At 31.2% G+C, this 25,741-nt stretch overlaps 1 protein-coding gene across 4 annotated transcripts in view; it reads right to left on the reverse strand.

Moving 5' to 3' along the window:
* LOC118194475 (adhesion molecule nephrin-like) overlaps window positions 1-19,749 on the reverse strand; it is a 767,857-nt gene extending 748,108 nt beyond the window's left edge. For all 4 annotated transcript variants that reach the window (XM_085813674.1, XM_085813673.1, XM_085813672.1 and 1 more), the window contains exon 1: window positions 19,456-19,749. In XM_085813674.1, the coding sequence (XP_085669800.1) occupies window positions 19,456-19,549 (94 nt within the window). In that variant the 5' untranslated portion in view covers window positions 19,550-19,749. The remainder of the gene's footprint in view (window positions 1-19,455) is intronic.
* Window positions 19,750-25,741: the final 5,992 nt, after the last annotated feature.

Consider the following 25,741-nt stretch of genomic DNA (forward strand, 5'->3'; position numbering starts at 1 on the left):
ATAGGCATTGGGCTATAATTGTTAATAAATGGTAGAGATCTCTCTTCCAGGCTCTTTAATCACTTATTCATTCCCTCACTCCCTCTCACAATTTGCAAGCTCAGACCCATTAATACCTTGCCTCCGGAGTACCTGTCTGCATCAGAGTTGATACCACCAGGGCTATCAAGCTGCATTTCCCGGGGCTGCTTGACTGAATCAGATTCTAGTAGCGGAATTCCTTTTCTTAGGACAAAATCAGCGTGAAATAATAGTATTCTTTTTATAGTAGTAAGGAATACAACCACCAAAATAAATAAAGTGGCTTCATCAGTAAAGTTAAGAGTGTCCTCTTAACTACGCTTCTTAGATGATGCACGGGGTAGCATTTTGTACATTACTTCACATATTTTCGAATAACAGAGCACTTTATGTCATTCTAACTTGAACCGCCCCTGGAAAATCTCAAAATGCAATGAGATATTAAAAGTTTAGGTATTTATACTGCACTGTTTTAGTTTAATTTTCTAACAGTTATTTTAAATTTGCAATAAGATTTTCCTATGCATTCTAATTTCACATCTACGTTTCCCTATTAGTATGAGTATTTAAGCTGAAGTCTGGTCTACTCAGTAGGACAGCGTGTCCTTCTTCTCGGCCACGTTTCTGTTGCTAGTCTAAGCTTACTGTTTTATGGCTGCACTTCTACGCGCCTGCTAGTATACGCCGGTGATCTCTAAATAAGGCCCAACTCCATTACTTCATTCTGTCAGTTTTGGCTGATTAATATTATATAGCATTAGTGTAGTTTAATTTTTCTGTTTTGAGCTAAAGTACAAGTGGATGCTTATTGTACGCCAGAGACGGACCATCTATTAATCTACTCTGAGCTGTAATAAAGGGTAATTTAACTCTTCTTTTGAAATTTAACCCTTCTTTTGACTTGTTACTTACAAGAACTCAGCGAAGAGTCACTATACAGTTCTTCGGTATTCTAGCTTACAAGGAACACTAGCTTAGCTAGAATGTAGTATAAAGAAAGCCTTTGTCAATAATAATTTTTAAATTATTTTTAATATAATTTTTGTAAAAAAAAAATCTGAAAGATTTGAGATTTTAAATTACGTCCATAGGGGCGTCTTTTTAATGTTTTGTGTGTTACCTTTATTTATTAAATATCATGTTCTTTGCCCTTAAGCCATAAAATTCAGTTCAATAGCGATGTCGCAAAATAATTTTAAAGTGAGCCTATCTTTAGAATTTCCGACTTTCCCCGTAAAGTGCCGCTATTGCTCGCTTTGAAATCCTTGAGTTTGTTACTCAAACATTCGTTAAAGTTTACAGAATATTAAATCGATCATAAAACAAATTCAAAATTTCAAATTTGGTCTTCCGCATGTCCATATTCGTAGGAGGATTACGTCATTCGAAATTTGATGGCTCTACGTACCGTTGTTTTACCACAATGCGAGAAATAGACATACATTTACGCAAATTTTTCATTATTTAATTTCTTCAAATATAATGCAGGTCTCTAACATTTGATGGCAACAGTTTGAAAAGTGAAACGGACATTTATAGTGAATCAACGCAAAATCGTAAAACGAAAACAATAGTCTTTCAGGGACAAAGCCCCTTTAGACTAATAATATCCAAACTTGGAAGGAAAATTATTAGAATGCAATTCCTCTAGGAATAAAAAGACAGTATGATAAAACCTTTTAAACAGACATATCCTTGAATTTGTAAATCGTATTTTAACCTTCATTTATAATAATTATGTTTGTCATAGTAAGAAGAATTGTAAGAATTGGAGGCTCCCTTCAGTCTACCTGGACACGAGTGTCCCCATAGCTCAAAAGAAGGGACCTCGTATCTCCACAAACGAGGGCAGTCAGTAACCCAGCCACCCCCAAACAACAAACAAAAATACTAAATCCAAAATAAGTAAGCACATCTAACAAAAAAATGCAGACCAACAAACAAATAAAAAAAATCCATAAACACAAATTCACAACATCGAACACCATAGATATCTAAAACCCATATAAATACAAAATTCAATTTTAACAGAAGATTCCTACCAACGCCCTATTTTCATTGATAAACTTCTTTAGAACAATAGAATATGATTTAAAAACTTTAAAATTAATGACACTTACATTAAAATCAGTAATGCTAAAAATCAGTAATGTATATCATAGTATGAGTCGACGTAAAATATCACAGTAAGAGAAACCCAATTACATAATTTTTATAATAGATTATCTGTATAGTGTGCCGTGCGAGATCCATCGAAGTATTTAAGATTTTAACTGAATACGTCAAATAATTGTATATAATAAACGACTATCAAAATACGTTTGTTATTTTTTGTATTTAAATTTAAAAAAATTCGGAAGGCAATTTATATCAAAAAATTGAAAGGAAGAGTAGAAGAAATTTTTCTTTACTCTTTACTGCCGGCCTCCCACCCACAAACAATTTATACCCTTTTGCGTTACTTTTCTATTTTGAAACCGAGAAATTTACTTTTAACTATACGGTCTCTTTAAAAACCGATATATAAGCTCATAGTTATATAAGCTCATATTTTTATAAGCTCATATTTTTATAAGCTCATAGTTCATGTATAAGCTCATATTTTTATAAGCTCATAGTTAATTTCAGTCCTTTATATTCACGCGAAAAGATTTTGAGGAAGTCATAATTCGAAAAATTTTATAAGACGATTATAGTTATTCATTCCGTAGGAATCTGTAAGCAATAAAAATTTAAATACTGATTACTTTATTAGTTTGTAAGTGATATGACTACAAGAAACTGTAATCCAATTATGAGTCGAAAATTTTCCTAAAATGTCCTACGACTAAAACAAACGAGAAGATTCATAACTGTTCTCTTTTCAAATAGCATAAAATATAAAAAAGAGGGCAATCTATATTAAAGGATAAAAATCATGTAAATCCTCTAAGCTGATAAAATCAATTGCCGGAAAGTCTAACCATATCATAGATTTAAATTTATTATTAGATAAAATTACCTGATGTGGGCACCACATGACATCCTTGTACAGCCTATTAAATTATAAACAGATTTTGCTGCGCTTCATTGAAACTCATTTCTTTCAATTTCATTAGGAATAACTTCCTTATTCTAAATCAATTCAGTTCTAACTTCGGGGCAAGGCGAAAACACAAAATAACTCAAAATATCTTCATTAACAAGTCTACAATACAGAAAAAAAATAAAACACAAATTATAGTTGAAAAAGAATTTTAAAAAAGTAATATTCCAATTAAAATTAGAGTTTTTACTCAAAAACAAGCAACTGGGACAGCGTGCACTAAGACAAAACTTCCGGTGCACAAAATTCAAACATTCGGTCCCACTAGTCAGAAGGACACCGAAGTTTCAGCACCAACTGACTTTATTCAATATACTACTAACAATTTCAAATGCAAACAAATGGAGGCGTCCTTATGCATAGCGCCACCTACCCTTTTAAATTGTGTATAGTTCTACAATTGTTGCATGCAGATTAACTAAAGGCAGAAAACCCTTGACCAGAACAAAAGCGCAACTCAATTCAATCAATTTTAAAGGAAAAAATGCACAATTTACCAACATATAAGAATAAAAATCTAAGTTCACTGAGGCGGGTAACAAAGTGGGATTATATATATAAATATATATATGTAATAGATTCTGCAGTAGAACGCAGGTGTTTGTATCCTTAATGAACAGAGAGAATTTTGATGCAGTACAATGCTGAAACGCCGATCCACAGGGAATAAGAAATTTGGCAGTCAAGGTATATTTAATTTAAGTTTTATTTCAGTAAATACTTTTGGCCACAAACAAATTGGCACATTTATTGTGCCTATTCCAAAAAGCTTACATTTTTGAGAGATTTGCAGTAAAAAGAAGGAGCAGACAGACAACAATCTAGCTAAGCCAAAGCGGTGAAAGCAAGTCCGTTATGTTTAAAGTGAAATATTAATTCAGACTGAGTTAGTTTTCGTTCTCAATGCCTTTTGATTGGATGGTTAATATTGCTGTAAAATTACTATTGGCTGTTTGAGTTTTAGTTTCATTTACATCATAAGAATTATGTAAGTGTCATATGACATACATTTTTTTGAAATGACGCAGTGCAAATAGAGATTACTATTTTTAGAATACAGAAGGGAATTAATTTCAGCCGCTAATTTAATCGTTTTACATATTCTTACTCACACACACACACACACACACACACACACACATATATATATATATACGTACATTTGGAATAGACGATTACAAGGAAAAACGGAGGTGCACAACTAACCGCTTTAGAAGTCCCATACAAAATTTCAACGTTGTACGGCTCCTGGCTTTTGAGTTATGCAAGTTACATACAGATGTACATATAATTCGACCGCCTCATGCGCAAATAAGCATGTGCCATTCGGACCGAATTATTCTCAAAATAGGGTGAAAGGATGGGGACTTTCTTTCCCTGGAGCATATAAATTCTATCTTTCCGGAGAAGAGAAGACTTCCATGTCGCAGAAAGTAATAACGTTCCTTTTGAATGAGTCTATGTGTTTTGGCAGAATTCCAGCCAAGGTTGCGTTTGAGACGGTCGAACTATACCTACGTATAAATGTCATGAAAAATTCTCTTTTGAATCCATTTTATCCACTTAAAATAAGGTTTGCAAAAAGGCTTTTATTCTATCTGTACGTACAGATGGCACACAAATGGATCGTTAAAATTGTTTCGAGAGCGGTCAAAATGAATATATTCGTTGATATATGATACTCGAAATTTTTCTCGATAACAATACTCCCGTTACTTCTTCGAAGAAAGTAAAACGTCCTTTGAACACAGCTCAGTCATTTCATTTCCTCGTGCATTATGCGCTTTGTCAAGATTTCAGCAGATTTTGAAAATATTAAGATTGGCATGAAACATCCGTAACATGAACATTTAAAAACTTCTTGTTCTTTCGTAACTTAACTTATTTTCTTAACTAATTACAAACCTAAATTAAAATAAAGAACTACCTTTCTGGAAAGGATTTTTTTCATCCCAACGTGCAAGGATGGGCACCATTTCCTAAGAAGTATACTTTTATTGAGAAATTCTGTAAAAAAGCGAATTTTACCATTTATTAAACTCATATGCCACGTTTAACAGATCTTCCTAATGCAGTATATGAAATCTTTAGAGGGAATCTAAAGTTCCAGAAAAATCAGAACGTTAATATTTTATTGAAAACTCCTGATTGTATAACATAAATGTAAATATTTGCATACCGTCTTAAATGTATAGATCATTTCACTCAACTGAGTTAGCTGATTTCCAAACGTATCGAAATGGCTTTAAGCTAGATATTCGTAAGTAATATATCTCATTTAAAGGAATAATTTATTATCTAATTTAAAAAATCTCAAAGCGTGTAAATATTAAATGCTCTTAACTCATTTTCTAAAGTTTAATTCAAAGACGTTCGAATGAGAGTTTTCTCGACTTGCAATGCGCATATTCTGTTAATCTTCTTAAAAGATTTCACGACGTTCATTTTTTTTTTATTCTGCTGCCTTTAAAAGTTGTTTTAAGTGTCTTTCCAAATCAATTCCTTAATTTATTATTTAATGAATTCGCAGCACAGTAATTATTTCTGTATTTTTTAACTTTTATAATTTTTGCTACTTGAGGAAAATAAATACATTTTGGTTTTTGGAATTTATATCCCGGGATGGAACATACAATTGAAATGAAATCATTGCATAAGTACTGAGCTTGATATTTGTTGTTATAAAAGAGATTAAATACTTCTCAAGTGCAATTGCAATGCTTATGCACACAAATTGTTTTCCAACATGTTTTTACAAGTAAATGCATGATTGTAAAGAGTTTAGTCTCGAAATGCGATTTTGTGATGTTTCACTTTGTGCGTTTTTTCACATTTCATTCGAGTCTGTTGTCATTCGGTAAAGTGTAAGCTATTTATCAAATTTAATCTGTTATTGATTAGTTAAATTATTTAAAAGCCATAGATGTACTTCTTAAGATTATTATTATTTTTTTAAAATCTGATTCAGATAAACAAAAATGCATTTAGTTCATAATATAGCTATTTGAAAATATAAAATATTTTTATAGAATTACGTTGTATAATTTTTTTCACCTTTCAAATACACAAAAGATATATATCGTTCCCATATTAATCTAAATATATATTCGTCTTGTATCCTGCAAAATGTTCAATAAACCACCTATTGGTAATCTCTGCTAAAATCATATTAAATTGTAAAGCAGTAGTTTTAGGCGATCATTAAAATCCAAAATATTATTAAATATATTCAAATTTTCTTTATGCTAGGAATCACAGGAGTAGAGATGTGATTAATTGTAACATTCTGTGAAAGAATGTAATTTCTTGTTCTTATCATTATAGTTTTGTCAGAGATCTTTTTGGACATAATTTTAACTTAATTTCGTGGAGAATTTATGACGCTTTTGTAAAGATACTAAGAATAAATAGTGATGCACATTCACGGAATAAATTAAATAAGTAAAAAATAACATGCAGATCTGGTGTGAAATAAAATCTGAAAGCTTTTTGATTACGGCCAAAGGGGCGTTTTTTAACATTTTGTGTGTTACCTTTAATTATTAAAAATCATGTTTTTTGCACTTAAACCATAAAATTTAAGTCAACAGCAATATCACAAAATATTTAAAAAGAGCATATCTTTAGAATTTCCAATAAACAGTCGCGCGCGCTGCAGATGGTTTCCCTCCCCCGTATAGTGTTGTAATTGCTAGCTTTGAAATCGTTGAATTTGTTAAACATAAGTTCGTTAAAGTTTTACAAAATATGAAATACATAATAAAACAAATTCGAAATTCAAAAGTTGGGTTTCCAAATACCCATATTCGTGTGGAGGACTAAGTTACTCAAAATTCGATGTCTCTAGTTGCCGTTGTGTTTTCACAGTGCGAAAACATACACAGATTCATTAAGACTCTTCCTTATTTATTTTTTTAAATATAATGCAGCGATCGATTATTTGGTGGCAAAAATTTAAATTTGAAACGCCGTTTTATAGTGAAAGACGCAAAATGCCAAAATGAAATTAATTGCCTCTTTGGGCTGATAAAAGCTTTTTCTAGTGTTGTCTCTATACTGCTTTTACTCTAAAATCCCGTTTGTTTAGTAAAAAATGTGTAGTACAATTGTTGGAAGAAAAGAGTAATGAAAACTTTACTACCACAGTTATAACATAGTCTCATTATAAGCCGTTTTTGCATGCATTACCCTTAACAAAATTTTCAACATAATATTTCATTAACATTCTTACTATCATCAGTAACTTTCTTTTGTCTAATAAGCAAGTTATACTTTATGCTAATAGCACACATTCTATTGAAAATAAATGAAGCACGAGCCCCTCTTCAAGAGAAAGAAAACTTTCGTCACCACTAATGTACAAATGTCTTAATTATAATTTTCTGTAATTACTATATTTATTTAAGACACGTTCATATTGCTCCCCCAATTTGTGAAAGATCTCATTATATAAAGCAAGCAACGGCGAATGGTTATACAGGAAAAAGTGTGGAAGGAAACTAAATAATAATATAATGCAGGTTGCTACAGCAACATTAAATAACCACTCGATTAATTGAATTCTTGCTCGAGCAATCTTATGAACTCTAGAATTATTAATCATGCAATTCTAAATTGCATTCATTTGTCAAAGGAAGTATTTCAAGATATCTAAATCGCATTAATACGCCTTGAAATTTCACTTTCATGCCATACATTAATTAGGTATTGTAGACTAATACTAATTCAACAAAATAGTTACACAGTTGAATTCATTGTAATTGTGAATTGTTTGCTCAATCATAGCTACACCGCTGACATTATATTATACACTCTGTGAAACTGATTTTAACACAAACTTATCTAGACGCTTGAATAATACCATTTAATTTTCTAAATTGTGTAAAATTATTCACTTTATATCAGGAATTCAAAGAAATATATCAATTGATACATCGTGCGTGATCGTTTGCGTACGCTATTCTCTATTTAGCACAGTTTTACTAAAAGAATACAACTCAATAGTCTTTACAAATATATAAATCGCAGTGCAAAAGAAAAAGAACTTACACGACATTCATTTATAAGGTTAAAAAGTTTCAAGCTTACATATTAGTCAATATTATCAGGCGCATATTCCATAAAAAAGGCAACATGCTGAAAAGAATGAAAGCCAAATGCAATGCAAGTACGAAATCATTTTAAGACATGTGCATCTAAAAAAACATAGGCAGAATCCTCTCTCGCCAATACATCGTTTGGCTCTCGTTTGCATTTCACGTTGCCGAGTTTTATTATGCAAATGTAACTCTAATTTAATTTATTCTAACATATATATATATATATATGTGTGTGTGTGTGTGTGTGTGTGTGTGTATGTGTGTGTGTGTGTGTGTGTGTGTGTGTGTGTGTGTGTGTGCATTATATACAAACTTTGAGAAATAAAATATTTTATTACGAGAAAAATATTATAGTATACTAGAAACTGAAAAAAAAAAAAATTATTTTGCATTAGTTCACAATAAAATTCGATTCAGCTTTTTTAAATTGTTGCCACTAAATATTATTGCGTTGTATTATATTTAAATAAATTAAATAATAAAGAGTTGCAGGAATGTGTGTATGTATGATTCTCGCATTGTGAAAATCCAATGGTAACTAGAGCCATCAGCTTTTGAATAACGTAGTCCTCCACCCAAATATGTGCGCCTGAAAGCTTGAATCTGGAGTGTTGAACTACTTCTATAGTCCATTTCATATTTTATAAAACTTGCACGAATTTTTGATTAACAAACTCAAGGATTTCCCGTTACTAAAAATATTCTCAAAACGCGTCTATATATGTAAATGAAAAAAAAAAAAAAAAAAAAAAAAAACCATTTGTGCGTAATATAAAATCTGAAACCCTTTCAGATTTTATTTTTTTTAATAATTTTTATGCATACTCAGAAAATGAGCTAAATAACAACCATATGTTTGGTTTTAGTCCAAAATCTACTCCTAAGTTCTTGCTCTGCTAATTTTACGTTTTAATTTTGCGTGTTTCGATTCTGTCTTTAACCTTTTCGTCGTTCGTAACGCGTCTAGCGCGTTCACGTAAAACTTCTGCAGGGCCGCCGTAAAGCGCTTCAAGCGTTCTTCTACATTTTAAAACTTTTAAACGTTTAAAACGTTTTCTAAATGTTTACTTGTTTGAGCTTCTATTTTTGTTTGTTCTAATACCTCCTAGAGGGTAGCACTGATCAGGCATTCTATTTCTAATTGAATTTGTCCCGTGTTTTATAAACATTCGCGCCATTTTACATAAAATACAAGACAGTGAGAGATGCCTTCAACGTATACTCAGCAGAAAAACAGAAAACATGAGGTTGTGAATTGGAAAGACAAGAAGGATATACGTTTGATGAGTACAGTACATAATAACTTGATGATTGATGTTGAAACACGAAAAACAACTGTAAAAAAAAAACAATAATTGTAAAAGATTACAACAAAATGGGAGGAGTTGACCGTCTGGATCAGATGTTATCAAATTATCCTGCTGTTAGAAATAAGCAGAGATATTATTATTTTTCCATTACGCTTTATTTCCTTATAATTTTACTTAATATTCATTGACATTCATCCACTACGAAAGTCATGTATGGAGAGTCATGATGTACAGAGAAAACAACATTACACGCTACGAAAAACATACGGCCCGCTAGGGGGAGGAAATTTTCGCGGACAGGAGAAAACAGCGAAAGGGTTAACACTGCGGTGGCGCAGCTCACTCGAGTGGAAACATTGCAGTTCCCTGACACGAACAAAGTATCGAACTGTTCCATCTGCAGGAAAGGTGATGATGACACTATGTTTCGACAGAGAAGGCGTGGTGCATACAGAGGTCATGCCGAAGGGTGCCACAATTAATGCATCTTCTTATTGTGAAACACTAAAACGATTGCGGCAATCTCTTAAAAATCGACGGCCACGTAAACTGTCGAACAGCATTGTGACTATGCATGACAATGCAAGATCGCATGCAGCAAAACAAACACGTGTGACCTTCTGAAATAGTTTAGGTCGGAAGTGTGGAATCGCCTTCCTTATATCCCAGACCTTTCTCCTCCTGACTTCTATGTGTTTGGTCCCATGAAACAAAAACTTTCGAAGCGACGGTACTATTCGGATGCCAAAGTGAAAGCTGCAGCCCAACAATGGTTATTGGACAGTGGACGGAATTTCTTTGCAGAAGGAATCGAAACACTTATACCACGCCTCGACAAATGCTCAAATAACGGAGGTAATTACGTTGAAGAGTAGATTTTTGAATGTAACTTTAAGATATCAATAAGGGTATTGTAAAATGTTGCTCCTGTTTGTTTTTATAGGCAGTGCATTTAACGTTTTGACTGACTCTCGTATATATACCCACCTAATTACACATATTTTCGCAATCTTCGGTCGTAATCATAGACTTCCAATTACAGAAGTATTCATATTGGTAATGTCATATCAAAAGTAAATTAGTTTTCGACAAATAACGAAGTATAACTTTTAATGCGGTCTCTCTTTTCTATACTTATATTTGGAACAGTTTTACACTCGTTGTGAAAAAGTAAAATTATAAGAAGTTTGATCCCCGTGTGACAAAAATCCGTATGATATATTTAATTTTCAGATTTGCAATTTTTGATTTCACTTTCAACTTGAGGTTCATTGAGGGTTCGGTTAATTAACCTCTTCGTCGTCCGTAACGCGTCGAGTGCGTTCAAATGAAACTTCCGCAGGGCGGCCGCAACGCGCTTGAAGCGTTCTTCTACATTTAAAAACTTAAACGTTTAAAATGCTTTCTAAATGTTTAATTGTTTGAGTTTTTATTTTTGTTTGTTCTAATTCCTCCTAGAGGGCAGCATTAATCAGGCATTCTATTTCTAATTGAATTCCCCCCGGGTTTTATGAATATTCGCACCATTTTGCAAAAGATACAAAACAGTGAGAGATCTTCAACGTCTACTCAGCAGAAAAAGAGAAAAAATGTTGTGAATTGGAAAGACGAAAAGGATATACGTTTGATGAGTGCAGTCCATAATACCTCGAGGATTGATGATGAAACACGGAAAATATCAGTAAAAAAACCAATAATTATAAAAGATTACAACAACAAAATGGCAGGAGTGGACCACCTGCATCAGATGTTATCAAATTAATCCTGCTGTTAGAAATAAGCAGAGATATTATTACTTTTTCATTATGCTTTATTTCCTTATAATTTTATTTATTATTCATTTACATTCATCCGCTACGAAAGTTATGTATGGAAAGTTATTTATGTAGAGAGAAAACAACATCACACGCTGCGAAAAACAAAGGGCTGATGGGGAGAAATTTTCGCGGAATAGTGAGGACGGCGAAAGGGTTAATATGCACTCATGTTTAAAAAACGTAATATTTGTTTAAATATTACGCCGTTTTAAGGATGTTTTAAGCAAAGCTTATCAGCTAATGCTTTTATGATATATTTGCACTAATATTTCTTAATACCCATTTTGTTAATTCCTGTTAGATATAAGTATCCTAATTAATGTTATTGTTACTTTAACAATTTTAAGTACTTTATCACTGACATCATCATCTTAGTCAAATTTTGGTTTTGTTAGCCATTTGTTTAGCATTCAAAATTTTAGAACAATAATGACCAGTTATGCATATGATTAACTTCAGCACTTCATGACTTATGCAAAATCATTTCCTATTTTCCCATAATGAACGGCCCCTCTTAGAAAGCATAAAAAGAATTTTTAAAGTACAGAGCTCTTTTTTGTACCGGAAAGTATTCTTTTAGTTATTCTAAATTTTAAAGCCATATTTTATCTTTATTATTCCCTATAGCTCAATTATCATTTTTTAACATTTCGAATATATTCAAAAATAATGACTACCTACATTTTAAAAAGTGCTGTAACAATTTTTCTCGTTAAAAATCACAAAATCAATTGAGATACAGAAATAAATCATCCATTTATCTGATTCAGGTTTTTACTTTCTTGTGCCAAGTAAAGGAGGTATTGTAATCACGGAAATTTTCAGGTATCCTATTTTAACCAAAATATCCATTTTAATCGCTATCGAGTTTAACGATGTTTTAACGCGATATCTATACGTAATAACATAATAAAGGACTCTTTCCTTCCCGAAACCGATTATAAAATTGTCTTTATTGGATTCAGAAGAGTTTTTGTTGCCTTGACATCTGTACGTACGTACGCATGTATGCATCTCCCATAACTCGAATAAGAGTAGGCTAAAAACATTGAAATTTAGCATATAGACCTGCTATAACGTGTAGTTTTGTACCTAGCGTTTTGGTTCACATCGGATGCAACAAAACTATATAAATACACACTCTGTTACTTTGTTCGGTGAGCTCAGTTTTTTTTTTTTTATTATTCTTATATTTTGGTAAATTGCTCATTTTTTGTTTAAAAATGATTGAATTATGTTGTTCTTATATGCGGGTTAAGTTTTTTATGCCTTTATAATAGTTTATTTTTAATGTGCATGCAATAGTTGTAGAATTGTCAACAATTTAAAAGTTGTTTAAGTGAGGCTAAAACTAACAGAGTAGCTATTTTTTTTTCCATTCGAAACTTAGCAGAATAGTGAATTAAATCAGTTCCTGCACCTTCAGTGGTTTTTTTCCGAGTAGAGCTCGAAACAATTTTTTTTAAAATTATTTTAACTCTATTTAGTGTTCTATGTTTTTCTATATTTTTCAATTTTTGTTTTGAGTTTTATGTATTTTCGCCTTGCCGCGAAATGAGAACTGAATTGATTGAATGAGAAATTTAACTCTAATAAAATTCGAGGAAGTTAGTTTAAATGAAATGCAGCAAAAAATTTGCCTAATTAATAGATCGTACAAGAAAGTCATACGATGTCCACATCAGATTTTGTAAATATTGCGCCGATTGCATTGGAAGATATTTAAATTAAAATGGGGAACTTATGTTTTAGGTGAAAAGTAAAAATATTCAAAACCAGACAAAGGAACAACTATATTTTAATGTAGATTTTGAATAAAATTCTATCAATATCGAGAGAGGTCATACTATAAAGGCTCTTCTTTTCCATTAGGGAAAATTGCAGAAACGCGGAAAGCGATTAGGAAAAAAGGAAAGCTCAAATGAAACGAATTAGAATTATCAACATTAACTAACTTAAAAAAAAAAAAAAAAAAAAAAAATGTTTTGAAAGTAAAGATTTTAAGGAAATTGAGTTCTGAAGAAGTTTAGCAATTGTTTTACTCAGAGTAAAAATTAAATTTATGATTTCGAATATAAGTTTTGAGTTTCTCTATGCAAACTTCTTACCGCAGTTTTAATTTGACCACATTGATAAGACATTATACCGTATATCTGAAACCACATTGATAAGATATGTTATAAATTTCTAAGAATTATAATCAGAAAAATGATTCTTTAGGAAAATAGTTACGAATTTTTGATGATACATGAGAAAATGATCTGGAACTTGAATATGTGAAAGTTAAAGCTGTTTCGCAATTGATAAAAGGATGAAATTCTATGACCAAAGGATGTTATGGTTATCTCTAATAGTGAAATGTCTAACATGATGGCAAGTACAAAACATTTTAAAAGCTTTTTCACTGACCGTGGAAGAAAATCGTCTGTCAGTATTTAATGCAATTCATGGAAAAGAAAATATTCTAAAGAACAGCTTTGAGAGAAAAATTATAAGTAATATTATAAGTAAAAAAAGCTATAAGTAAGTTTTTTTTTTTTTGTTTTTTTTTTTTTTTGTTTTGCTTTTGTTTGTTTAGCTCTGTGACATAATTTTGCATACCAGGCAAGCAAACAACAAAAGCTTTACGGTAAACAGTAGTGGTAAAATCAATTTCATTGTGAGTAAGTAGAATGGCAAGGTAAGAGTGTCAGTTATTTGTTTCATTTTTCCAAAAGCAAATTGAGTGGCTGAATTATTCTAATTCACAACAGATAAAATCTTTATTTAGTTTACTTTTTAGCCGTGAAAAATGCGTAGAAATATTAGCAGCACAGTGGAAGTGAACTTTTGTGAAGTTTTAAATTTTCTAGTGGCGTGTTTCTATAAATTAAACAATCATGTATTAAACTAGAATATATTTTAAGATATGCAATGATGTAAAGTGAGTAAAATACATTTTGTTAATATATAAACCTAAAATGTTTTGCATAGGCAAGACGGATACAACCATTTTATTTCTTTAGACTATATATTCGTGATTTTCTATTCTGAGAAGAGTTTGTTTATAGTTCTATAACGCAAAATCTGTTGAAAAGATATAAATGTCTTTTTATTTAACAGTTCGATTATAAATCAAGTATAAGCACCAATTATGAAAATTGTATAATAATAGCTGAACTTTTTTATAACTCGATTTGATTTTTCTGGAATACTGTAGAAATGTTTTATCTTAATCTAAATAAAATTCATAAATCAAAATCAAGTTTGCAGTAGATATTTGGCATAATTCTTGATGTATAAGAGGCTGAAATAGAATACGTATTATTTATGTTTTAATAAGGAAAACGAATTGCATTCTAACACTGTAAGAATAATCACACTTTAAAAAAACTGGAATTCGAAAACATCTCAAAATGCAAAAAGGAAGAAAAGTTCTTCGCATTAACGTAAATTTCCAATCCCTTTTTCCATAGTTCCAAACAACTGGGAAGTAAAGGGGAAAGTGTTTTTCAATATGCAAATTAATTTCAGAGACACGAATGTTTGGTTTTCTGGAGATGTTATCAGGTTCAATGTTTCTTCTAACCTTCTTCGGAAACATACAATGACCTGACTAGGAACAGAGAGCTTACTAAAGCTATGTTCACTAATTGTAGTAAGTAGACAGGATACAGACGAAGGGTATACAAGACCCTTTATTTTTCTTTATATACAATGACTTCCGTACTTCGGAATACAATGACCCTCCACTCGGGGTCTAACGTAAAAGGTATAAAAATAAAACTAAACTCTAATTTAACTTTAGAATAAGATTGGCCTTATAATAACAGGAAGCGTATGTAGCACAGAGACTGTGAACACTACAATACGTTTAATTTATCAAGAGGATTAAAACCTCTGGCCTGGAAGGCAAATAGCAACTGCGTAACTTCTAAGGTAAGCGGCCTGCTTCGAACTCACTGCTTCCTCTCTCCTGCTTGGCAAAAAGGCCACACTTAAATACTTGGCGTTCGCCAGACAACTTTGCATAAAATCCTTCACGCTTATAATTCTGGCCGGAAGTAGAAAATAAGAAGTGATAGTAAAGATTTAAAATAAAATAAACGTTAGTAAAACTTAAGATCCTTACAATGTGAAACGTAAATTCAAATCTGTCGTAGACTGATTCATATTTCGTTTGAAAATAATCCTTGAAAGCAAACTAAAGTAATTGTGTATTAAAGTGTACAGTAAATAGGGAATACCTGGATTATTTATATATAGTTGTAAATTTAAGGCACAGTCACTACATGTTTTACACATTATATATAGTATATATAAATTTTAAGATTTCCGAACAAAAATTATGAAATTTAAAACTGGCAATATTGTGTGGAGCTTTAGTCTCATCTGAACAGTAAGCAATTTTATATGAATATGCACTCTTGGTTCACTATAGAAAATTTTAAACTTTACCAATATTCTAAAATCTTGGTTCACTGAAAGAAAATTACGAAGCTGCATCATCAGTAAACATCGAAAGTAAATTTAAATAAAAATACACATTGTTTTTAGCGTAAATGTAGTACGAAATGTACAAACGGCTTCCAAGTTGCAAAATACAAAGCTCAAGTTCCACAGCCATTTTGCTATATATGTAATATTAATACTTTAATATCTATAGCTAGTACATAATACTACAAATATACGGATCTGAAGCAAGGTATGTATTTTACGCCTCTTAACAGGTTTTAAAATATAGATTCATTGTTTTCCAATAATTTTAAGAGATTTTCCAATTATTCAATTCCTGGAAATTTATGAATATACGCTACAGAAAACATTTTAGCTAGTCTTTCGATAATAATTTTTATGACATTCACAAAAATATTTTTTACCATTTGTTTCGTCTTTAAGTACTATATATAAGTTTTAGAAAAATCTTCTTGCCACGTTTCAAGCGATGTTCTTGGAATACTATTGAACTGTTCTTAGATATGATAGCTAGACTATATTTATAACTAAAAATGGTGAAACGCCATTGAAACGTTCCGATTAGTTCCTATATGTAAAATGTTTAAAACGAGCAAATATTCAACATTTCTTTTTACAGTTCTCATCGAGTTTTCACCAACTTTCTTTTTTTTTCAACCAAAAAAATGAATATCATATCAGAATTAAATATCTAATAGCTATATCATACTCGTAATTATTATTACTTTCAGCCCTTTCAGATTTTCATTGTTTTAGTTACACCAGCTTGTTTTCTCACACACAAAAAATTCATTTTGGCTACGTCTTTTCGCGGTTTAATATATTTTTATATTTTCTGGAAATCTAGAATACAATTTATTAGTTGAATGTAGCCCTTTCATATTGTTCTATGTCTGCACACACAGTGCGTCTATATTTTTATGATTAATCATTAAAGCGCTTATCAATAATCCTTCGAAACAAAAACTGAGAACATTTATTTATTTAACATATCAGCTTGCCTTTCCTAAAATGTCGTTATGATCTTCGGTGAATTTTATATTTCTGTTCTGATGTTATGAAAATGTGTTAAAATGGATTCAAAATCTGAGTAAAGAATAATAAAAATATTTAGCTGTAAAGCGAAAAAAACAGTAACGGAACCATTTGAAGTGTTACGTAGACCATGCATGAAGCAAGCTTAACACGATTCATTGTTATTCCATTTGCACAAACCATCGCGTCACTGACTCGGAGTTGTTGATTATGAACCTGAGAGTGGTTCAATGTCCCAAACGGATGAAGACATCGAAAACGCTCATTAATCTTTGCTAAAAAATCGTCTGCTGTCTCTTCAAATGGTAACACATGAGCTTAGACTAATACAAACACTGCCAAAAATTCCGTGAAAGATACTAAAGGAAGGGGAAAAAAAAAAAGATTCTTCTTTCTGTTGCATCAAAATTCACCGTCACGCAATTCCAATATTGTCTAACAGTTCAAGGTAAAGAAAAACATCATAGTTCTCAACTATTCCAACTTATTTGCTTAAGTTTTCTCCTCCAGACTATTTTCATTTCTTTAAACTCTCACATCAGAGGATATTATTTCAATCGAATTGAAGAGATTTAGAATTGAAGAGAATATTGTAATCAAAGTTTTGAAACGTATTCCAGAAGATGATTTATAAGATGAATTCAGCAGCCAAATAAACGTGCTAAGTAACGTAATAAAAGTAAGGTACTTAGCAAGTGCTAAGTAACGTAATAAACGTGCTAAATGAGCTAATATATTTACAAGGATTGTTTATTAGAAGGTTAAGAGGAATAAATGTTGCATTCTCAACTATTGTTATTATGCGAACTCATTTTAAAAACTTTATACACTCACTGTGTATGTATATAATTAAACTAAAATATCTGTTTCCTACTTTCTTTAAGAAAACAAATGCATTTGATTTAAGAAGACAATTTTTTTCAGCGCTTAAACACAAATCAGATAATAGGCATATTAAAACTTCTGTTATGTCTGGATTGCACAAGGATAAAACATATATAAATTTATCATCTGATTTCTACATTTTACCAGTCCGTGTGTTTGAAGCGCTAACTATTCAGTAATATTTTTTTCAAGTTGTTCGGCAGATTTTGTTTTGCGTGTTTTAAATTTAAATGCAAATTAAATATAAATACTAGATTTCTTTTACGCTCGACGTAATATACAATTAGTATTTGAAATATATGCAATGCAAAAAAAAAGTTTATTTCTTGATAATAAAATTCTAGTATATTTTATAAAATATGAGTTTAAAAAAGCGTACAAGAAAACAAGTGCCTGATTCAGACAAAGATATTTCATCAATTTAAGTATTTATAACTTATCTGAAAAAATATAATCATATTTCAAGCTCTTATTTTAAAACAGATTTCTTGGTTAAAGACCGTTATTATTTTTTGATAAAGTTCGGTTCATTTAAATATTTTTATTCGGTACCTCCGACTTTTGATACATCAGATTTCATTAAGGGGTCTCTGTCCTAATAATACTTACGAAAAAGCAATAGAGGCAGAACTATTCAATGGCTAAAAATATATTCTTGTATAGTGTTTAATATCACAGACATAATGTATATCATTTAATAGTGTTACATTATACATATTGCATACATATATAAAATTTAGTTAAACGTTGCTTCGATTTTAATTAAAATAATATATTAAGCTACTGACATATTGTTTAATAACCCAATTTTTAAAAATTTAAACACTTTTGATAAACGTTTAGATATATATTCATATACAAATTTAAAAGTAATAAGTATTCAAAAAATAAAATCACACGGAGAATTTATGATGTTTTACCTGTTTCGTTCAAAAACCTACACTGTACAGCTTTATCAATAGGCCAAAGAAATTAATACAACGTAAACAGATACGACCAACTATTTTTTTAAATAATACTATTTAATTTTAAAATGATATAAATCAGATAATGTTTTATGAAATCGGATAGTATTTAATGAATATTTCATATAATGTTTGCTGCATTCCATGTTTTGCGGGAACAGAAATAAAAAATATTACATATAAAAATGACCTTCAGAAAGGTTAAAAAAATTTGGGCTTACGTTTTGAAATTCATTCTTTGTTTAATACCGTCTATATCAACAATTAAGGCACTCATTGTTTTAACAGATGTCGAAAAATTGCATATTGGAATTAATAATTATAGTTAAATGGTCAGGTAATATGGAACGGAAAGAGAGTTAAAACTCACAAAGAGAAAATATCCTGTAATGTTACTTAACATAAAGATTAAGTACAAACATTTTATAATATGACTTTTCTCTCTTATATTATTATTTTTCAAATTCAAATCATATAATACTTCCATTAAACATAACGCCAGGCATTGCCAACTGTTAAATAATTTCATAAAAATACAGAAAATGTAATGAAGTGCAGAAAAATCCATTTCCTTATTTATTGGTCCACAATATTTAAAAAACGTCCAAGCAAATACAACCTCAAGTTATACTTAACTAAGAAAAGGAATGAACTTTTCTTTATGTTGAAACGAATGTCAATACAATGTTAAATGTGCAAATCTACTAAAGTCTCCAACACGATTTTAAAGAGATCAATACAGAGAAAGTTGCGAAAAACATTTTAAAAGCAGTTTTTTCTTACCCAGGACGTTGAGAGCAAAGTTGAGCAAATGCAAATAGAGAGCCACAGTCGGGAGCATCCATGAGGTGCAGCGGCATCCCCGACGGCTATCCATCACCTCACGATCACTCACGAAAGCAGTAGTATAATCCTCACGATCACACAATCACAAAGGTTCTCCTCCGTTTGTCGACCGTTGTTCGGTCTCACCCCTTTTACCCAGAGAGAAGGGCCGTTCGAAACGATTCAGACGATCAGTTTGCGGATGCGGAGGCGATGCGGGTGGAGCATGTTTCGCGGCAAGTTACGAGCCGATGTGAGGAGTTAACGGATCTGCCCACCAGGTGGCAGTCACGTTGCTCTCTGTCTCTTTCTCCCCCCGCGCCTCCCCTCAGTTGAATGAAAGGATGGGTTGGAAGAAATGGCAAAACCCGTGGAAATCCATGGTGGAAAACTTTTTTTAAAGGCAACTGATGCTGGCTTTAAATAAAATGAGTTTGAAAGTAAGATTTCACAGGTAAGATATTCAGAATGGTAGTTGAGTCAATAAAGCATAACGCATGGGATATCCAAACACAAAGCAGTGTACTAGATGTCAAAGTAATTACTTAGTAGTTCAATAAAGAAATTTTAAATCTTTCGGTTTTCACTACCCAGGCAAGTAGGCAAAATTTATATTTCATATTATCTGGAATATCGGTTTGTTCGTAAGATCTTTTCCTTCAGTTTTATTGCACTTTCTACAATCGTAAACTATAGCAAAGCATTTAAGGTTTATATGCCTTGGGGAAAAATGCTTTCGTGTAGTATACTTTAAAGGAAAATGGCGCGTATTCAGATTACACATAAGAAAGCCCATGACACATCCCAAGCAGTCAGAGTGTTCATCAGGATGGCGAATACGTGTGAAACTACCAATGTTCAGCGGTTTTACTACCCAGCTACCAGTGAGCGTTTTCCATTAGAATTCACTCAGGTATTGCAAATACATTAATATAAATGTATAGTTCACTGTTTCTCTTACCACTGACAAAGAAGGCGGCCGATTACTTGGGAAAAACCTCATGTTTTACTTTTTTATTATTATTATTGTCACATATACAATTCAACAGGCATCTAATATGAGACACATGATCAAATTCTATGCAAGTTTTAAAATTTTATTTTTACTTTAATCAAAATTTTAATTTTATGAATATCTATCAGATTTCTGAATTATTTCAGTTATGATAGAAATATGAAAGTTAATTCAATTTTAAAATCGGAAAAATAATGTTTCCATTATGGCATACATCACAGAGATTCGTGATTAATGAAATTCATTTACCATTCATCCCGATTTGGAAAGTTTCGTTGTTATTGACTATTTTAATTTAATTTATCTTCCACGCTGTTTCAAAAGTAGTCAATTCTCAGAACGCTTAATTTTACGAAACACAACGCCTTATGATTCAAATTTAATCATTATGCAATTAGTTAAAGCTCTATGCGAATAAAAATTGCAGAACATACTTCTAACATACGAAACTTTACTTTTATTATTCAGTAATATACTTAAGTGATATAATGTTAAATGCAATAAATTCAAAATGCATCAATGAATAATTTATGAAATTTTGCAGAATTACATCTGTTAATAAAAGACATTTCTATCTCCTTATTTTTATAAATTCGTTTAAATAATTTTTAATTGCCTTTATCAGATTTGATACGTAAAATTGAAATATGTTCTGAACTTTTTGCTTTAAATAAGAGGTCTCGAAGCGAGATTTCGGAATCCTTTATTCCTACTTTGGGAAAGCATATTTGAAATAAATTGTATATTACTCAAAATTATTTAAAAAGAATAGTAACTTTTTCTTTCGATTTATTGCAAATACCTTTTGCTCACGTTCAGATAATTTCATTAACCAATTATTCCGATATAAGTTTTTATAATAATTTCGTCTTTCCATAATACTCACCAGAGTGCTTAATTAGTTGCTTTGTTTCTTTAACCTGAGGGTTTTGAATGTTTACATGACAGCTTCTGGCAGCGACGCCGTGCAGTTACTTACTGTCGCCAGCACTGCTTATGTTCCGGCTTAGCGTCTTGCTAGCTGACGTTTAAAATACGTGCCGTTATCTGAGCCAGGTTATTATTATTATTGTTTATTATTATTATTATTATTATTATTATTATTATTATTATTATTATTATGTAGATTATTATTATTAGTATTATTATTTAGATTATTATTATTATTGTTCCGTTAACATATTGCAACATTATTATTAGTGTTACGTTAATATTATTATTGTTACGTTAGTTATCTGAACCAGCTTATGTAGATTATTATTATTATTGTTGTGTTATTATTACGTTATTATTATTATTGTCACGTTAGTTATCTGAGCCAGCTTATGTAGATTATTATTATTATTGTTACGTTACTTGCATTTGGCATACAGCTTTCTGTTATGTTAATTTACAAATTTCCAATTTGAAAAAGTTCATCTGTCGCTCAAGCTCTGCTTTTCTATTCATTTAAATTGCAAATAAAAAGCTGATGTAGACATCACATGACTTCCTTGTACGGCCTATTAATTGCTAACATTTTTGGCTACAATTTATTTAAACTTATTCCTCGGCATACTATAACATAATTAAGCGATCCCGCAAGTTTAAACTGAAAATGACAATAAAAATTTATATCTCGTCAAATTTGATAGTTACATATCCCGTCAATTTTGGTAGTTCAGGCGTGAAACTTCTTATAAACTTAGCTTTTCAAAACCAGAATAAACCTTTCCCATATATAAGTATAGGAATTGGGAAACAACATTAAAATACAGATTTTGTTATCTGTCAAAAATTTCACATTGTCAAAAGAGAAATATTTTCATAATTTAAAATACTTCTTTAGTAAAACGTATATAACTGCAACCAATGATGGCAAAATTCAAGAACAATTAGGGACTTTTAAACCGGGTAAAGGGGTGGATATATATATATATATATATATATATATATATTTTTTTTTTTTTTTTTTTTTTTTTTTTTTTTTTTTTTTTGCACTGCTGATTGCAATAAGAAAGGTGAGGTTCACAACTCGATGTTATAGCAATCCCATATATAATGTTTCAACGTTCTACGGCTAATCGTTTTTGAGTTTGAGATACATGCATATGCATGTATATTCCTATCTATATTTTACAATGCGTTTTGGACAAAAGCGTGTTTATTCTCTACGTACGTAAAGACATCAACCAAGAAAACTTCAAAATTGATTCGGGAATGGTTAAAATGGATATATCTACTGAAATATGATATCAAAATGTCTCGAGATTACAATACTTCCTTTACTTCGTATAAGGAAATAATAATGAAATCCCAGTGACATAACTGAGTTTAATTTTCAAAAATATTCCTTTTTTCCTCAGTCAGAATTAGAACGTTCATAAATTTGAAATTGTTTAGTTCTGAGTTTTATTTGATCTAATCAGATATCCTAATAGAGCACCGCCCATTTTACTCAAAGAAATCACACTTCTTGTTTCAAATTTAAAAATATAGATCAGTATGCCCCATGTAGCTTCCAACATAAATTTTCTGTCACGCAAGGCTTAGCAATGTTAAATCTGATAGTTTAGATATGATCTGAAGTATCATAAAGACAAAAAAGAATATCTAAATTCTTGACATACCTAAATATATTATTTGTTTCTCAGATTATATCAGCAACTGGCATTACTTTTCTTTTTAATTTTCAGATTCACTTTTTATTTGATGAGTTCCCGATGAAAGTGTAATAATGTTCCTTGTGTTTCTTTAAATTTATACATTTATTAATGTTTCGTTTCCAACTAAAGTCTGGAGTTTTGGATCTACCGTTTTGTTAATATTATTGTCATTTTTCTAAAAACTTGTGTTTATTATTTAGTATTTGCATTGCATGCATTTTTAGAAATATGTATTGTTTATTGTTTATTGCTTAGTTCTGTTTATCGGTTTTTATTGTCACTTAATTTGTTTATAAATACTTATTTCGTATTTTATTTTGTAAATCTTTTAATTCTGAATCGATCTACGTTAAAATTGTAAATTAAGCACACTACGAATATTGAAATATAGTCGGGAATTCCCTGGTATGCCCTAGCAACAGTGGGAGGAATCTCGCCTTAGAAGGTTTCGGAAAAATCATTTTTAAAGCTGTAGCAGCGATTATTAGCAGCGAGTTGTATCCCAGAAATGCTGGGCAACCTTATATATACGGTTTGCATGAAGCCGGATTAGCTGAATAGTCGAAAACAACTGTATTAATCTCTGCTTAAGGATTATTATTTATGACTTTGCTGTAGGAGATATTTTGGTGTTTTAATATACTGGATGTTAAAGAATATATCTTATTATATATCTTATCTAATTAGTAGCTTTTACAAGGACAAGTAGAACCATACAGTAAAACCATCTGCCTTAAAAACAAAGAAACAAAGAAATAAAAATGCTAACCAATATTGGCAAGAAGAAATGCTAAGAAGTATCAGAAAAGATATTTAATATTTTGTAGATCGTAAGAGGATAAATTATCTAAATTGATTTTCTAATGATATAAATAAAATAATTTAATTTCCTATGTTTCTCTTTTCCTAGTACTTAAATAAGTTTTTATAAGCAAGTCAGAGATTCCATCACATTCAATCAAATAATTCAAACAAGAGATGACAGGCCGACTTCAAAGAGAAAGTGAATGCTTTATGCATAACGAATGATTTCAATAACTCAAGTTCATATGAGGCATCTAAAGAGCATAACTTATCAGCAATTGAAATGACTTTGTTAATTCATTTCCTCAACCTAATCCTATTTATGTTAAGCTGGATTTCTCCTCAGGCCTGCAAGTTAACCCTGTTTAAACCTTGACAACATAAATCTCTTGTAATACAGAGTTTGAATATTTATCCTATGATTCTGTCTGCACTGCTTATGTCACAGGAGTAAGTCATTTGCGACGCTTCAAACCCTAATTCTATGTCACCGTTTCATTAATTTTTTAGCTTTCGGTTTCACAATCCAGTTAAGCTACCGCTAAACACCACTGCTGTTTTACATTTCTGTAAAAACCATTCTGGGAGACACTTTTCTATAATATCGGATATTCGAGTATAATAAAACTGGTTTCTTTTCCCTTCAAGTGTATTGCCAATTCTGATGTACTGAATCTCGAATCACGATCTCTTTTATTCTACCATCGCAACACGATTAAGTGTCCTAGCTACCTCAGTAATCAATTCCATGACAAAAGACACGATTATGTTACTTCCTAACAAGTAAATTGTTCGATTTCCTTGCGAATAAAACCTTTTGTCAACGAATCTTTCATACGGAATTCGACCAGAAGATTCTATACTATTTTCAACAGAACGTGAGCTCATGAAACTGGGTACCTACCATCGTGATATTATAAAAGGAGCGTGTACTGAGATTCGTTACTGTAAAATAACATTACGCGTATTTTGAACGACTCTAAATTCTGTACTTAGTCTTTTTATATTTCTTAATTGAAAAGTTTAGTATTCCTAATTTGTTTTTTTTTTATCACTTATCATGAGATCAAACTGAGATGTCAGTAAAACATCTTTAAGATAACCACCCACAGATTAAGACAACTTTGGTCTTCCATGGAGGAGGTCTTCTTAAAGAAGATATTTACAGTACGGCTCTAAAACGGAAGATCTACTCATCCGACAGGACTCTCCGCAGCAAATGTCGCCGAACTGCGGAAGGGCCACCAGCGGCGGAGGAAAAGTTACAAGGAAAATTTGAACGGCCAGCAACGAGGTCCAAGCAGGAACGCGAAAGAAGTTTCCCGGTTCCGCCAAGACCAGCTGCCATCAAACGGCCAAGACCACAGGCAGAGGCGAAAAAGAAGGTATTCAAGGGTGACCGAACTGGAGAAAAAAGAAAGCTTCTAGAGGAAGGCACTGAAGGGCGAGCCCGCACAAGAAGGAGGATAAATCAAACGAGAATCTACGCTACCTTCCAGGACTGGGCTCAAAAAAGAATGTCCGAATATCACAAAGATAAATAAAATTTTATGTTACTTTGCAAACTTAAGTTAATCTTTCATTCTTACTGCAAGTGGCAGATTTCAAGAAATTTTACCTCATGCGAGGTCTACCTTTATCGCCAAAAGGGCGAGAAATGAGTTGTTACTGATTTTGGTATTATGTTTTTCAATTACTCGCGTGTAAAACTAAAGTTGATGTATAATAGCGATGTGTAAATACTTAAATATTGTACAAGTTATTGTATAAATTTTATTTA

This window comes from Stegodyphus dumicola, chromosome 3, assembly GCF_044657685.1.
Source record: "Stegodyphus dumicola isolate Sdum_Otavi_A_Nest chromosome 3, ASM4465768v1".
Taxonomy (NCBI): domain Eukaryota; kingdom Metazoa; phylum Arthropoda; class Arachnida; order Araneae; family Eresidae; genus Stegodyphus; species Stegodyphus dumicola.